At 33.0% G+C, this 15,286-nt stretch overlaps 4 protein-coding genes across 6 annotated transcripts; 1 reads left to right on the forward strand and 3 right to left on the reverse strand.

Moving 5' to 3' along the window:
- Positions 1 to 2,419: 2,419 nt before the first annotated feature.
- Positions 2,420 to 3,437, reverse strand: LOC106320535 (F-box/LRR-repeat protein At1g48400-like). 2 transcript variants are annotated; one of them, XM_013758913.1, is made up of 3 exons: positions 3,194 to 3,437; positions 2,978 to 3,118; positions 2,420 to 2,913 (listed from the first exon to the last, which is right to left on the reverse strand). In XM_013758913.1, the coding sequence occupies exons 1-3, from the start codon at positions 3,347 to 3,349 to the stop codon at positions 2,596 to 2,598; spliced, it is 615 nt and encodes a 204-aa protein (XP_013614367.1). In that variant the 5' UTR covers positions 3,350 to 3,437; the 3' UTR covers positions 2,420 to 2,595. The 2 variants fall into 2 exon arrangements, with proteins under 2 accessions (XP_013614367.1, XP_013614369.1); XM_013758915.1 differs by having other exon boundaries at positions 2,429 to 2,913; positions 2,978 to 3,055; positions 3,194 to 3,427.
- A 999-nt stretch (positions 3,438 to 4,436) lies between these two features.
- LOC106320533 (SWR1-complex protein 4) lies at positions 4,437 to 7,694 on the reverse strand. 2 transcript variants are annotated; one of them, XM_013758911.1, is made up of 16 exons: positions 7,421 to 7,694; positions 7,251 to 7,337; positions 7,089 to 7,154; positions 6,948 to 7,007; positions 6,775 to 6,831; positions 6,566 to 6,695; positions 6,386 to 6,453; positions 6,141 to 6,233; positions 6,015 to 6,062; positions 5,710 to 5,853; positions 5,513 to 5,623; positions 5,201 to 5,296; positions 5,027 to 5,092; positions 4,897 to 4,933; positions 4,776 to 4,810; positions 4,437 to 4,688 (listed from the first exon to the last, which is right to left on the reverse strand). In XM_013758911.1, exons 1-16 carry the CDS (start codon positions 7,541 to 7,543, stop codon positions 4,614 to 4,616), a joined length of 1,296 nt encoding a protein of 431 aa, XP_013614365.1. In that variant the 5' UTR covers positions 7,544 to 7,694; the 3' UTR covers positions 4,437 to 4,613. The 2 variants fall into 2 exon arrangements, with proteins under 2 accessions (XP_013614365.1, XP_013614364.1); XM_013758910.1 differs by having other exon boundaries at positions 5,027 to 5,098.
- An 839-nt stretch (positions 7,695 to 8,533) lies between these two features.
- Positions 8,534 to 8,875, forward strand: LOC106320537. Its single transcript, XM_013758917.1, has one exon. The coding sequence runs from the start codon at positions 8,534 to 8,536 to the stop codon at positions 8,744 to 8,746; it is 213 nt and encodes a 70-aa protein (XP_013614371.1). The 3' UTR covers positions 8,747 to 8,875.
- A 461-nt stretch (positions 8,876 to 9,336) lies between these two features.
- On the reverse strand, positions 9,337 to 10,564 carry LOC106320536 (myb-related protein 305). Its single transcript, XM_013758916.1, has 3 exons — positions 10,331 to 10,564; positions 10,116 to 10,245; positions 9,337 to 10,013 (listed from the first exon to the last, which is right to left on the reverse strand). The coding sequence occupies exons 1-3, from the start codon at positions 10,482 to 10,484 to the stop codon at positions 9,476 to 9,478; spliced, it is 822 nt and encodes a 273-aa protein (XP_013614370.1). The 5' UTR covers positions 10,485 to 10,564; the 3' UTR covers positions 9,337 to 9,475.
- Between the last annotated feature and the right edge of the window lie 4,722 nt (positions 10,565 to 15,286).

Here is a 15,286-nt window from a genome sequence, read left to right on the forward strand (position 1 = left end):
TCAGATGATGCAGTTAGGCGTAGATCTTCATAAGGCATGTAGTATTGTCGGTTGTCGATTGTCTATGTAATCTTTCTCATAAATGTAATGTCATAATAAATCAGCGTTAAAAAAGACTAGAAAATGTAGAGATTCTTTGTTAAATGATTTTCAAATATTTTTGAAAAAACACATATAAACATAGAGAGCTCTATTTATTATTTTTGTATTTTAGTATAAGTCTTAAATTTTTTATTAAAAACCGATAGACTTCTAGAAGTTTTAGTGTAAGTTTTTTAAAAAATATTTTTTTTATCAAAATACTATTTACTAATCCAACAGAAATCAACATGTCTTTTAAAAGGTAAATTCATAATATAAGAATTTAGTTGATTTTATTTAATTATTGTGCTAGTTTAATATAGTAAATATTTTGTTTTATAAGAACCTTCCCAGAAATTCAAGGTAATGTTATAAATGTGAAAGCTTATTTCAACATATATTTATTAAGATATATCCTATCTCTTTAATATTCTTTCTAAAAAAATAAAGCAAGTAAATAAATATATTAAAATAATAATATTTTACCAACATAGAAATAGTAATAGTTTGTGGAAGCACTGTAGCCTATTGGTTAAGGTTTAAAGGCTTCTACACCCAGGTCTAGAGTTCAAACCCCAGACTATGCAATTTCTTGCCGATTACAGGAAAACCAGGTTTCAAGTCCCGGAGAAGAGCGATTTATTAATACAGACTACAAAAGAAAAGATTTACAAGGAAGTTTCAACGTGGTGCAAGCAAATCTGGTCAGGAATGGATCTTCATAGGAAGGCTCAGATGATGCAGTTAGGCGTAGATCTTCATAAGGCATGTAGTATTGTCGGTTGTCGAATCGTCTATGTATAAATGTAATGTCATAATAAATCAGCGTTAAAAAAGACTAGAAAATGTAGAGATTCTTTGTTAAATGATTTTCAAATATTTTTGAAAAAACACATATAAACATAGAGAGCTCTATTTATTATTTTTGTATTTTAGTATAAGTCTTAAATTTTTTATTAAAAACCGATAGACTTCTAGAAGTTTTAGTGTAAGTTTTTTAAAAAATATTTTTTTTATCAAAATACTATTTACTAATCCAACAGAAATCAACATGTCTTTTAAAAGGTAAATTCATAATATAAGAATTTAGTTGATTTTATTTAATTATTGTGCTAGTTTAATATAGTAAATATTTTGTTTTATAAGAACCTTCCCAGAAATTCAAGGTAATGTTATAAATGTGAAAGCTTATTTCAACATATATTTATTAAGATATATCCTATCTCTTTAATATTCTTTCTAAAAAAATAAAGCAAGTAAATAAATATATTAAAATAATAATATTTTACCAACATAGAAATAGTAATTGTTTATAAAAGTATGAACTAAAAATTCTAATACAATTTCTTAAATAAGAAAAAGTATTTAAATATCATGCAAAAATAATTAAAATTTATTTAAGAAGTAACTGGCGCTATATATTATGTGAAAATTGAAAGAATAAACTTAAAAAAATGAAGATGCAATTGTATGTAATATTTGTTTTGGGAAAAATACAACCGGATTAAATATAATTATTTATATAATTTAATTATTTATTTGCCGTACGATATCGCACGGATTCTTTACCTAGTATATATAATATAAATCACATTGAAATTTTAGAAACTAATTTAATTTTTCATGATTGGTAAACATATTTTTTTCTCAAATTAACTACATAGAAATATTAGCAATTGTTATCAGAAATATTTGACTGCAGTGAATAACAAATTTAGTAAAATAAATTTTAATACCAAAAATTTACGTTTTAAAAATAATAATTATTTGACATTACACATCTTCAACAAATTTATTAGTAAAAGTTCTATAAATAAGGATAAAATTCTTACAAATATTATTATTGATAAAATAATTATAAATTATATTTACATATAAATATTTTTTTAAAAATTAGTATACCAAAATTTATAAAAATATGCCTTCTAAAACATGTAGCTGTACTGGAAGAATTCTAAAGCGAAGGGGGTTTCAATATTATACCACAGCGCCCTCACTTCAGCCCACTCTACAGATAATGATCACCGTGAGTGGTTAGCGGTTGGTATTGATAAAAAAAGAAGTTTGCAAAAGGAAAAAAACTTGAACAAGATATGAAAGTTGTCGGGTGCAAGATTCTTGAGCTGCGGAGCCAAAAAGCAGTCTTAAAACAGAAGAAGAAAGATGCTTCAGAGATACAGCCTTGTGCAGAAGATCTTGACCAAGAGTTTCAAGATGTGGAGGATCGACCGTGTCAGCTTGCTGGTGATATTTTCATGGCTAACATTTTTCGCCAATTGAACGAGAGACAGAGAGGCTAGCAACTCCGTACGGAAATTGATAACAAAGAAAGAGGAAGAGTTGATAACGGAAAATTGTATAAAGCATTGCTATTTTGATACAACAAAATTGTCTTAAAATGAAACATCATTACACTCTTATTCTCAAACATATCCCCATATCTTTGAGCTTCTAAATAAATAAAGGAAACAACAAGGCACAGTAGATATTGAGAAACCAAGAGAAAGAAAAGAATCAGATGAAGTGGATGTTGTTGCAATATGATGAAACTATGGGGAGAGATAACAAATTAGCCCGCAAGAAGATGGTGTTGTCCGCATCAATACCACCAACTCTCACGGTTTCAAGAGATTCCAAGTTTCCCAAGAAATGTCTCATTTGTTTCAGCTCTTGAAAAGAACCTCCATACTCTACAATCTCTAGCACTTTCACTTGACATGTCCATAAACAAGATATTACCTTACTCTTCTTCTTCATCTTCTTGTTGTGTTTGTTATTAGGAGTGCAAGCGCATGCATCTCCGCATTTATCTGTGACTCTGTGCACAAGACCCTGAAAAAACACCAATCTTGAGAATGTATAAACAAGAAGAAGAGTGAAGATAATCTCAAATTACCTTAAAGACTAAAGTGTGTAGATTTGGACAACTGTTAAGCAAAAGTGGCATTACTTGCCAACCTTTCTTCTTGTTGCTCTCAATAGATAAGTTAAGGAGGTTTTTGAACACGGGCATAGATTTACAGCAGAAATGAAACGCCTATAATATAAAAGGTGAGAGACCATGCTAGCTAGGTAGCAGTAGAGTTGAAGTGAGAGACCATACATAACATACCTCAAGTGAATCAGGAGACAAGTGAAGGGTTGTAATGTTGGTTATACCCGCAGCTAGGTTTGTAACATCACCATATATAGGCTTGTGATGGTCCCATAACTTGAGATTGAGTCTAACTTGGAGAAGCGAATCCAAATCAAGAAAGCGATAATTCATAAAGACATGACTAGAATAGTCAAGGTAGACAAGACTTGGTGCTTTAACATAACTTATATATTATGATTCGAAGAACATAGAACATGTGGTTAGAGTTCATCTAGAAGATGTGATTGATATCATGCAAAATAATATATGCGTACGTACGAATCTTTCTTGCTTTGTTTCTTTTGTCTCGCAGATTATACAGTAACACTTCAAAATACAAATATACAATGTTAGAGAATCTGAGGAAATTTATTTGATATATACATCATACTAGAGATAAAATTAATATTGGTCTATTTATTTCTTCGTCCGTCTCTTGAAGAAATTAAAAGGTTATAAACAAATATTGAAATGCCCTTTCACATTTTCTAAAGCTCAAATAACCTTTACTAAGATCGTTTGATTACTTGGTTATACATTATTATATATATAATCGGAAAACTTATTATTCGATAAATATGTATTATATAAAAATATTATAGAAGCCAATATATACAATGTTATAGAACTAAAATAAAAATATATCAATTGTAATAAATAAGCTAAAAATGGCAAAATGCCATCAAACTTTTGCATATATAAATAAATTCTATAAAATGTTGTGTACTATTTTGATTCGCACTTCAAAACATAAATTTTCTTAGGGTAATTAGTGATGTAGCTACAGTGACACATGATTTTAAAGCTACCACCATAATCAGGTAGATATCCAAAATTTAAGTATAGATTGGCAAAAATGCTTATGCACTAAAAAAAAAGAACTTCGATTAAGGCCACAGAACTTTCAATAGATTCAAATAAATGTTTAGACTTAATTATTAAAGAAGAAACTTACGATTGCCAGAGGAAATAAGGGAGATCGAAAAAGCTTTGAGCGTGAAGATGGGGGACGAGAGAGAGAGAGAGATAGAGAGAGCTTTTCTCAAACTAAATTAATTATTAGTTGATGAGATACAAAAAGAAACCCAAAGAGTTATATGGACCCAGAGGCCCATTACCCTTTTTCAATGTGTTGGCGGATGGATCGATCTCCGTCCATGCCGGCATGTGACTGTGCAACTATGGCTAAGTACCATATAATTTAATAGATTAATCATAATTTGACGAGATCAACTATCTCTTCCTTTCATGTGAATGTGATTTGGAGACACTTGAGTATTTGGATTAGAGGGAAAGTAAAAAACATAAAAGTTCCCAAATCCAAAAGAGGATTTACTTCTGTATAAGAAATTGCAAATTACATAGACATGAAAATTTGGAATCAGTAGTATTGCATTTAGAGATCAGATGCTTTCAATTTTCTGGGGCGCTTATGAGCTGGTGAAGGAGTATCTGATTGTCTTCCAGGACCCTGTCGGATTCACCAAAACAATATTGTTATTGAGGTTTAGACTCCAAATTGATATGAAAAGAAAGACCAGACTCTGTTCTGGATTACCTTGCGCTTTGGTTCCTTCTTGATTGGTCTTTCAGCTGTGAACACAAACACACACCTTGCAAGTTAGATATGGTGAAGTAGTACATAAAGTTCTGAAACAAAGGAGGTAAAAGAAATGTACCTCCAAAACCGAATGGCTCAGATGCGAAAACACGATCCTGATCAATAAATACAAAGAGGATTAGAGATATATATCCATAGGAAAAGATGAAACTGCAGTAAGAATTGGAGATTCAAGATATGATGCTGACTTTTGGAGTATCTGGCATTGCGCCATATGTCCCTTCACGGTGTGATGAACCTTCTGATTCTTTATACTGTAGCTGAAATTACGTGACACATCAAAACCAGGCCATAATAGGATACAAGTTGTGAATTTATGCAAGATAGGCTTTATATATGGAAACCTGTATTATATAGTTTACCTGTTTCTGAAGATTCAGTAGTGTTAGAATTTCTTTCCGTAATTCAAGATGCTCATCGCATACAGTTTTTGTAGGAACCTTTGGCTTTAAATTAACCTGTAAAACAGAAAACTCTATACACACTAAAACTCCATTTTGGAAAAAGTCTAAAAGGCAGCTCTAATCGAAGTAAACTCATAAGAACCTAGCTTGAGTGAGAGTGCCCTTTAAGGCATTAGTTAAATCTTATTCCTCAGTCCAAGGGAAAGATTAGCAAATGGTATATAAATAAATAGAAGAAGAGCTAAAACAGAACAAGAAGCAGAAACAAACCCCGAGATCTTGCAGAGTCTGCTCAACGCGCTTGATCGTTCGAAGACCAACAGCAGAGCTTGCAGCTTGGACCATTTGTTCAAGTCCATAGGTTCTCAAATACACATGAAGCTGGAAATTTGACAAATTCACCAGAAGAATCAGATCATTGGAAACCCAAACGAAAAAAACATAGAGAGGAAGAAAAGGACACTCACCATGCGCAGAGAAGCAAGGGTAGAGGCATAATCAGCCATAGTTAGTGTTGATGGAGCCACGGCAGTTGCAGGAAGTTGAGAATTGGAAGATGGAGATACACTACCGATATTTTCATTCGCAGGCACATCAGGCTCCGCCGCACGCTGGACATCCAGAAAGACTAATCGTTTAAGAGACAATATGATGAGAATAGAGTTCTGATATGTGTCTAAGGTAAAAGGGTATCACCAATAATGGTAACCAATTTTATCTATTGTTATTTAGTTTATACGAATGAGCACGCTGGTTGTAAGAAAACACTTACACGCGCAGCCAAACGCATCTCTGTGATTCTCTTAGCCTCAGCAAGAATCTGTAGTTTTATGGGAGACGTGTAAGAGAAAGCAAAGATATAATTTAGACTTGCTTAGTCAAAATTAAAGAGAGAAACCTCAGCATCTTTTTTCTCTTGGTGTCTACTCTGGGACAAGACCATTGACAATGCACGTTTGCGCTCTCTATCGCGTGTCATATCATAAGGCTCCTGGTTATGCCAATATATTAAAAAAACAGTATTTACAGAGATGTTCTCTCCATAAAACACGACAAGGATAGGTTGCTAAAGTAAACTACAAATATCTGAACATAAGAGTTCTTCTTAGTTCGCTAAGAAGAGATATAAAAGCAGAAGGTGACCTTTATAAGAGGATGGTTTGCCAACTCTGCTGGAGACTGAGCTCTAGCACGCAGCAGGGCCCGAGTTACTACAAAAGAAGTTAAGTAAGAGAATTCTTAGTCCGAGTAACACAAAATAAAAACAGAGAAAACCAATAGAAGGACATGGTGTAAATGAACGGATGAAGTTTCAGACCATACCACTATAGTAACGATCCTTCAATTCCTCTACAGTCCGGGATAATGGAAAGCGATCAGCAATCACAGTGAAACGGAGATCAAACCTTTCACACAATTCAAACAACTGATCCGTCTCTTCCTTAGTCCACACCTACAAGTTAGGAGTTTAATCAACAAAGTCAGCATTATCCAGAGCAAGCATGTACATAAAAGCATGAGCTTACACTTACAGGGTCCGTTAAATGGTTCTCATACTCATCGTCAGTGTATTTCAAGACATCAACTGACTGCATTTTCACAAAAAAAAAAAGCGAATAAGAATCATAAACGGCGAGGGGACAGTAAAACTAACTCAAAACGAGACTGTAATAATAGAGACTCATCAAGGCAACATAATAAATACCTTGTTGTACTTGGCAAAGGAGTAGTCACCTGTTGGTGGAACATCATTTACCACTCTAACCTGTAAAGATATACACATGGCATTAGAAAGAATCAAATGCTCAACCTTTGTTTAACAACGTTCCACAGATAAAGAACATACCCAATGGTAGAGCTGCAAATCATCTTTCCTAGCAGAACTTTTGACGGGAAGCCACTGCCAAGCAACCTAAAAACAAACAAGGGTTCTTCTTACCATATCAACACTATCATCAAACCCACAATAATCATCTCAAAGAAAGATGATAAAGTCTATAAATTTAACCTTCTCATCAGGTGGAGGAGGTCGCTTCAAGTGGGTAACATCAATTGAAGGCATGAGAGGCGCAACGCCTCCGGTAAGCGCATAAACCTGAAATTCAACAAAAAGAACGACGAAAGTTAACAGCTTGAGAGACTATTTAATCCATTCCATGGGTTTTTGAGAGCATAAACCTCGCGAGAAATGCCATCGGGTTTTCGATGGGACTCCTTCTGGGGTCGAGATTTCTTCTCCTGAGTTAGAGACAGTGGCGTCTTCGGCAACCCGAGGATGTCCTTCGCGTCCGTACCTCCCATTCCGATTAGGGTTCCGAGTTTAACGGGTAGCTATCATCCACTCCAGAAACACTACGATCTTCGATTCGATCGGGATCGATTCAGAATTTAGGGTTTCGACGACGAAGATTGGGGAATTGGGGATTTCGAGCGCGAAATGATGCTTAAACCTTTGGAGTCAGTTAGAGAGTTCTTTAGGCTTTTTAGCTAGCCTTTGTAACGACCTTAATCGTTTCACGAGCTGGGCCTTTGCAGGTTACGTTGGGCCAGATGCTGTAAAGAAAATTGTAAGCAAGCAAAAGACATATTGACATACGGAGCACAATATGAATTATAAATAATTTTGTTATAAAAATACTAATAAATGTATTAATACATCAATATCGTTGAAAAAAATTATATCATGTAATATACAAACTGTAGTTTACCAAATTCCAATATACAATTTTGGTAATTAGGAAAACAAAGTATTAATATACAGGTTTCCTGACCAAAATGGTCAGGTTAACCAAAAAAACTAGAAGGTTGTCCAACCATCATTGACCGGTACGAGAAAGGATTAGATCAGAAATTGTATCATTGACCGGTACGAGAAAGGATTAGATCAGAAATTGTATCTTCTCCTCTCAATGTTTCTTGGTGAAGATGAACTCTTTTCTTTCTCTCCGACATCAAAACCATGTTGTAATAAGAACCATAATGACCTATTGACCTTGCTTCTATATATGCTGCTACAAACTCCATGTTGGCACTCCAGCACTGGCAATTTGGTAAATTCACAGTATTTACCAAAATTATATTTCATTGTCTCTTCCCTCTTCCTCCTTGTGCTTTCTTGTTTCCCCATTTAACAATAGTTGTTAAGAATATACACACACTGTACAAGCGCACACACAAACTCACAGATATATATATATATATATATTGTGTGTGTGTAAGCATGTCTTTGCACGTAAAAGTGATTAGACACGCAGTTTACAGCTATCAAAGCATCGTCGACGTCAAAGACACATGGCGTCGATAGTGGTGTTCCTTCGAGCATTGATGAGTTGCCGTCTTACGCCCAACGAGGAGCCGACCGCGGCGGCTTCTTTGTCAGCGGTGAAACTTTACAGAAATGTTGCCGGCGATCATCACGAGTTTATCATCGAAACTACATGTGGGGTCAACGATATGGATGAAGGGTTTCACTGGAACATCGTCAAGAATCACTTGTTGATGTAAGTTTGTGAAGCGTATTATATAAATAAATCCACTCCTTGCATAATATTATGTTTACTTATAACGTTACTTATCATTGGATCGACCATGCTTATATCACATGATGTATACGAGCGTTTTGGACTACCAAATTGTAGATGTGCTTAAATATGTTGAGAATTTTTTATATCGAAATAAATCATGTGCTGTGGTAATTTAAAATCAAGTTGGGCTATGACAAGCTCAATTTTGTGAAAATTTATATAGAATAGTTGTTGATTTTCGATGGTATATATATATGATCCATGCTAGCATGTGATTGTGTAGGTAATCAATGGTTAACCATCATACTATATTACTATTCATATTTGGACGAGTGTTATTTATCTCGATCATATGTTATGTCGTAAATAAAACGGACCAACCGAATACGAACTGGTTCGAGTTTAAGTTTAGTCTACATCCTTTTTTCCACTATAAAATCAATTATATTTAAGAACTTTTCCCTGACAATTATGAAAACAAAAGTAATATTGAATAATTCACATAGTATATCACAAATCACAATATCCTCATGTGATCATCATAACTTAATTTAATAGAGAAAAAAATAGGAAATTAAAACATGTCGATCGAATTAAGTCAAGTTTCGTATACCAAGGCCGTATCTAAAATGGCATCACGCACGAATGAATATTACACCAAACGTGACGCAATTGAATTCCTCGTTACGTACCGTAATCGTATATTTCCTTAATTATACAAATACGATGTCGTTTCATTACACAACTGGTCCTGGAATAACCAAAAACTGTCCTCATTGGTCCACATGTTGTCCCCACCAACACAGCCCCAATCGTTGAACCCACCGAAACCCGTTTGACCCGGTGGATCATAAACCGTCCCGTTCACTACCCCTCCTTGAACGTCTGATAACGTCTCAGCTGGCGAATTCGAAGACGTTGCGGACACGTCTGACGCTGGCACAAACTGTTGCTGTTGACAATGATAATTCTGGTTAAATTGAACCGAATCCGGTTCGACCGGATTCGGTTCCTCGATAGGTGGATCGGTGACCATAGACTCCACTTGCTCATACGTGGGGGATGGTGTTTGGGCGTTGATTCTTTCCACTAGTCTAGGCATCCAAACATTTTTCATTGTCTCTTTGAAAAGATTGCTATTAACATCGCATCTAAGGTGTTTAGCTTGTTTCTGCACCCGGGTCCTCCAATAATTCTTTATTTCATTATCTGTTCTTCCCGGTAAGTATTGTGCAATCTTTGACCACCTAATATTTTTTCAAGTAAACAAAACAAAAAGAGTCTCAAACTTAAGCATATCTATAAATATACAAAAATTAATAGAAACTAGTTGTAAATGATAATATTACCTATTGCCCCATAGAGAATGGAGTTTGAGGATCATAAATTGTTCTTCGAGAGTGATGTTGCCTCGTCTAACATCTGGACGCAAGTAGTTAAGCCATCTTAATCTACAACTCTTACCAGTTCTCTTAAGCCCTGCATAGTTGAACATATATATATGTAAGTATATATGGATATGCAACTGTGTGTGTATATTAGAGATTGGTGATTGAGTTGATACCTGAGGAACGAGCTATGTGGTTCCAGCGAGCATCGCCGTGGATGGAAACGAAGTTGACGAGAATAGCATCTTCGTCTTCAGTCCATGGACCTTTCCGTACATCAGAATCTTCTTCATGAGCTGGAGAGTTTGAGTTTTGCTCGTAATCTTCCATTTCTCTTTATTTTAATGAGGGAAAAGGAAAAGAGAGACAGAAGAGATGGTGTGAAAGGCTTTGTGGATTAGATTTGAAGTGATTAAGCAATACGTGATTTTAATATATATAGTGAAGGAACACAAGAATATAGAATTTTAAAAGTAGTATTTTATTACGGATATTTGAAAATAAGTAGAAGAATGAAGAGTGACTACAACACGGCATAAGTGTGATATTCAATTATTGTATTTTTTTATTATTGTTTCTAAAGTGGGATTTTGCAACTATATAGTATACCATTCTTAAGTCTTTGCTTGGTCAACTTTTGTGTAATTAAAAATACTTAGGTTTGACCCTCTGACTTGTTCAGATGAATAGTAACACGCACTCTTCACTTTCTCTTAGATAAGAATTTTATTTTACAGAGTTTCTAGATTTTAACAAATAGTAGCGCAGACGTAAAATGTTATGTATATATGTATAATCCAGTTTAAAATAACTGTAATTTTTTTTGAACTTTGGAAATAACTGTGATTATTATTATGGCCTAAATGAATTATCAATCATATATTCTTGTGTGATTACAATTTCTTTTTTTTTTGAAACTTACAATTTCATTTTCTTCATTTGTTATATCGGTTATATGGACACAAATTTAGTAAAGAATTATGGCTTCACAATTTATAGTTTGAGGGATGAATATATCTAGCTCAGACCTGCAGGATCACTAATATAAAAACTGATAGACATATATCTTCATATACAAATATTCTACATCTCTAAGGATATGATTAAATTTTGTGGAATATTATTGATTAGCTTTGATCTCCATAAAATTTCTCCAATCTCTGTTTTTTTTTGTATTTCTTTGATTTTCTATTCTATGACATTTTCAAAATATTATGTAATTTGTTTATGATCGATATTATTCCAGAAGACTATCGAGGTAGAATCAGTGACCAGAAAAAAATCTGTATATTGCTTTTTAACCGGAATATTATGGATGGACACTGACTAGGTAGTACTCCCTTGTGCATGAAAAAAAAATGACGAGAAAACATCAATATTTTACAATCCTATCTCAAAGAGATTGATGTGTATTATGTGAAGAATACAAATTGAGGTTGTTTTACAGTTATTTCTATTTTAATAATCCAGTGTCAATCAATGTTATAAAAATATTTAGGCGGTAATTAGACGCTTTATAGAGGACTAGTGACTAGACGGATTATTCGGAGCATAGGCGTTAGCAAGTTATTGATTTATTTTATACATTTATATGACATATTTTAGTTCGTAAGTTTAATTATAAAATTATTGTGATGAATTATCAATACTAGATATACAAAACAGAAGAAACTAGACAGATTTATAGATTCATAATAATACTCTTAATTTAACAGACAAATTTAGATTGATTTTAACCGATTTTAACCGATTTAACCAATTTGAATAACACAAATCGGTATAGATCGGATTTTAAGAAAATCGTTTCGGACATGACCGAATTGCCGCCTAGGCGGGGACCTAGGCGCCGCCGCCGCCTAAACCGATTTTTAGAGCCTTGGACTGTCAATAATTCAATGTTTATATTTGGAAAAAATGTGAAATTGAGAATGGTATATAGTATTTCCCTTTGTACTAATTTATGCGAAATATAAATAAATACATACACAAGTTTTCTATAAAGAAATTTCATTGTTTTCTTGAAACTAGATAACATTCAGAAACTACTCGGTAAACCTAGCGTAGTACTTAAAACTAATTTAGACGGAATTAACTGAGTATACTTAAAAAAAAATCTTAATTCCAAATTTTAGTGTAGCTAACTAACATATGACTATTTACATTTAAAGCAAAGTCAAATGAGGAATGGAGTTAGGCGAGTTAGGGAATTTGCTTTTGAATTTGTAGCACATTTTGTTTTATGATTGAAGGGTAGTCAAAGAGACGTCTTCCCTCTCTATCTATCACCATGACTTCTACGCTTATATTTACACAAAAGGTAAGACTTTTATGAGTTATTTTCAACAAAACTTTATTGCACGTTGGAGTTAATAATGTAATACACCGATTTTTTTTTGAGTTTTTTTTTTTGAAACACTTTTTTTTTAAACACGACACGTTGGAGTTAATAATGTAATACTCCGATTTTTGGGAAAAAAATTGCCTTAAGAATAATATAATACTTGCAATATTTGCCGTGAGAAAATAAAAAGTTGCAATCTCTTGTTTCTTCTGCGAGAGGGAGAAATTACCATAGGTCCGTCCACATGATGTACTCACTGATTCAGTTGTAAAAACGTAACACCGTGTTTTCTTTTATGTATTTCGAAATAGAATTTTATATTATATAAAACGCCTATAATGTATATTTATTGTTATAAATTAAAGTCAAGTTCCATGATTTTTTTTTTACAACGGAAAATTCTATGATATATTATTAAAACATGTAGCAAATAAATAGTTTAAGATATTCTTATCACAAAACATATAAAACATACAAAAGGATATATCGACTACTGAAAATTGAAAATGTCATTTCATATCAACTAATGATAAAAAATATTCGAACCAATAAAACGTACGAAGACAAAAGCATCAGCCTATACATTTGATGCATACATGTCAGAGCGATCCACTCTATCAAAGGAGGGATAAAAAAATTTAAAATTATGAATTAAAGTAAAAGGAGTTTAAGTGATGCAAGTAAACACAATATTATATTACACAAAGACATATATACAGTAGCATCCATAGTTCTTGGGAAAGCTACACTCTCGATTAAGTGTATGTACCTGAGAAGCGAATCAGATTTGGATGTCTTTATGAGACACTTGTCTGCTGTAACGTTCAAGCTTAGGACCAAAACATACACAAGTGAGGACGTGTCAACATTATTCGAATATAGGTTAGATTTGGGTTGTAGCAGCATCTTAGACATTTAGTGAAGAAACACACATGTTTTTTTCTAACACCCGATTCAGTGAATTGTTACATCGATTTAAAATTTGATTATATGACAGTCCAGAGAAAGTGATGAACAAAATATATTACTTTTTCATATTGACATGAATAAGACCGGGCGACTTTATATTGGCTTATTTGCTGAAAGAATATTTTATGTTTATTTCAACTACTAATTTGCACATCCCGGAAAACTAAATTAACTTGTACTATCAGTTTGATTATGACCAAACAAAAAAAACAGTTTGATGAGAGTCAACCAAATATCCCATTTTGATGCAGAAACCTTTTAAGAGTTTAGCAAACCAATCATTTTGACAGGCTATTTGCTGGAACTACGACACGCGCGTTTAAGAACTTGAGACAGCAAAAGAAATATGACCATATATAAATGACTTTTGCCTCTTTATACTGATTCACCGTTCCAGTTTAATTAGCGTGTTTAAGAACAACAAAATGTTTAGCTACGTTCAATAAACTCAATTAAAATATTAGAAAACCCAAGGGAAAGAAATAACTAATCAACAAAAATATAAAGCAAAATTAGAAAAAGGATCAACGATCAACATAAAAAGACCTTTGCGATCTATCGAAATCATCAGAAGTACCAAAAGTAGAACCCACAATCTTTTTAACTTACACGCTAGAAATCTGTCATATTCATATGCAAAGCGTCTTTCCTTTTGTCATCTGGTTATGTCCAATTCCAATTTGATGCGACATAACACATTAGCCTCCTACAAAAAATCTATTAGACATACCAATCCCAAAATCGAATAAAACAATCAACGATATAGGGGCAATAGATAAGACTCTAAAAGGGAAGATGGCTAATGAATTTTTTCATGTTATTGATGGATCAGTTTTCAGAACATTTCTAATATATTTCTATTCTTTTTAAAAAATAAACTTACTCCAAAATAGTGTTTAAGTTTTACCTAATCATTTATTTTAGAGTAAAACGAAATGATGAATCAAAGAAATGAAATGACAAATATGGTTATTTTTTTATAGAATAATTTTATTTTTTATTTAGTTTTAGAGCTAAAAATCAAATAGAATTGAAAAAGAGTTAAATCAAATAGAATTGAGTTGAAAATGTAATGGAGTTGTGAGTAGAGATGCTTTGAAATGATAGACTAATTTAATATAAATATACCCTTAATTCTATATATTTATAAACTGAAAAATTGTTTCTTAAGTATTTAATATATATCGTGCATGGCGTAGAAGCGATGACGTAAAGATGATGACGCAGAGGAGAATCCTCTGATAAGGATTCGAGCTTTAAACTTTAATTTTAAGCATGTGGTTCAAAACTCGGGAGGCAGGACCATATAAGGTTCTTAATGTTAGCATCTATATAAGTATTTTCTCGTCAACGCTCCTATAAACGTATGTATATGTATGGTCTAATACTTTGGAGATCCATTTTTATTTTGATTCAATGTATCGCATAGTCTTTGCTTAAAGCCTGTGATATTCCCTCTAAAGGAACATGTTGTTATCAAAAACTTCAAATTCAAAAGATCTCCACATGCATTAACGTATATATAGTAACTAGGATAAGACCCGCGCCTTGTGCGGAATTAAGTTATTATTTTTATTATATTTTGGAGAATGAAACAATAGTTTGGCTTCATTTGGATTAGGGGTGTTCAATCCAGATATCAGGTTGGTTTCGATTCGGTTCGGTTTTTTCGGTATTTTGGTTAGTAAAATATAACTACTATTCTAAATCCATATTTACTTTGACTTTAGTCTTTCACATACTTTTGAAAGATTTCAACTGGACAACTAAATTGATCAGCCAATCTTGTTGCTTTAAATCATTAGTATATATATATATATAT

This window comes from Brassica oleracea, unplaced genomic scaffold, assembly GCF_000695525.1.
Source record: "Brassica oleracea var. oleracea cultivar TO1000 unplaced genomic scaffold, BOL UnpScaffold00954, whole genome shotgun sequence".
Classification (NCBI taxonomy): domain Eukaryota; kingdom Viridiplantae; phylum Streptophyta; class Magnoliopsida; order Brassicales; family Brassicaceae; genus Brassica; species Brassica oleracea.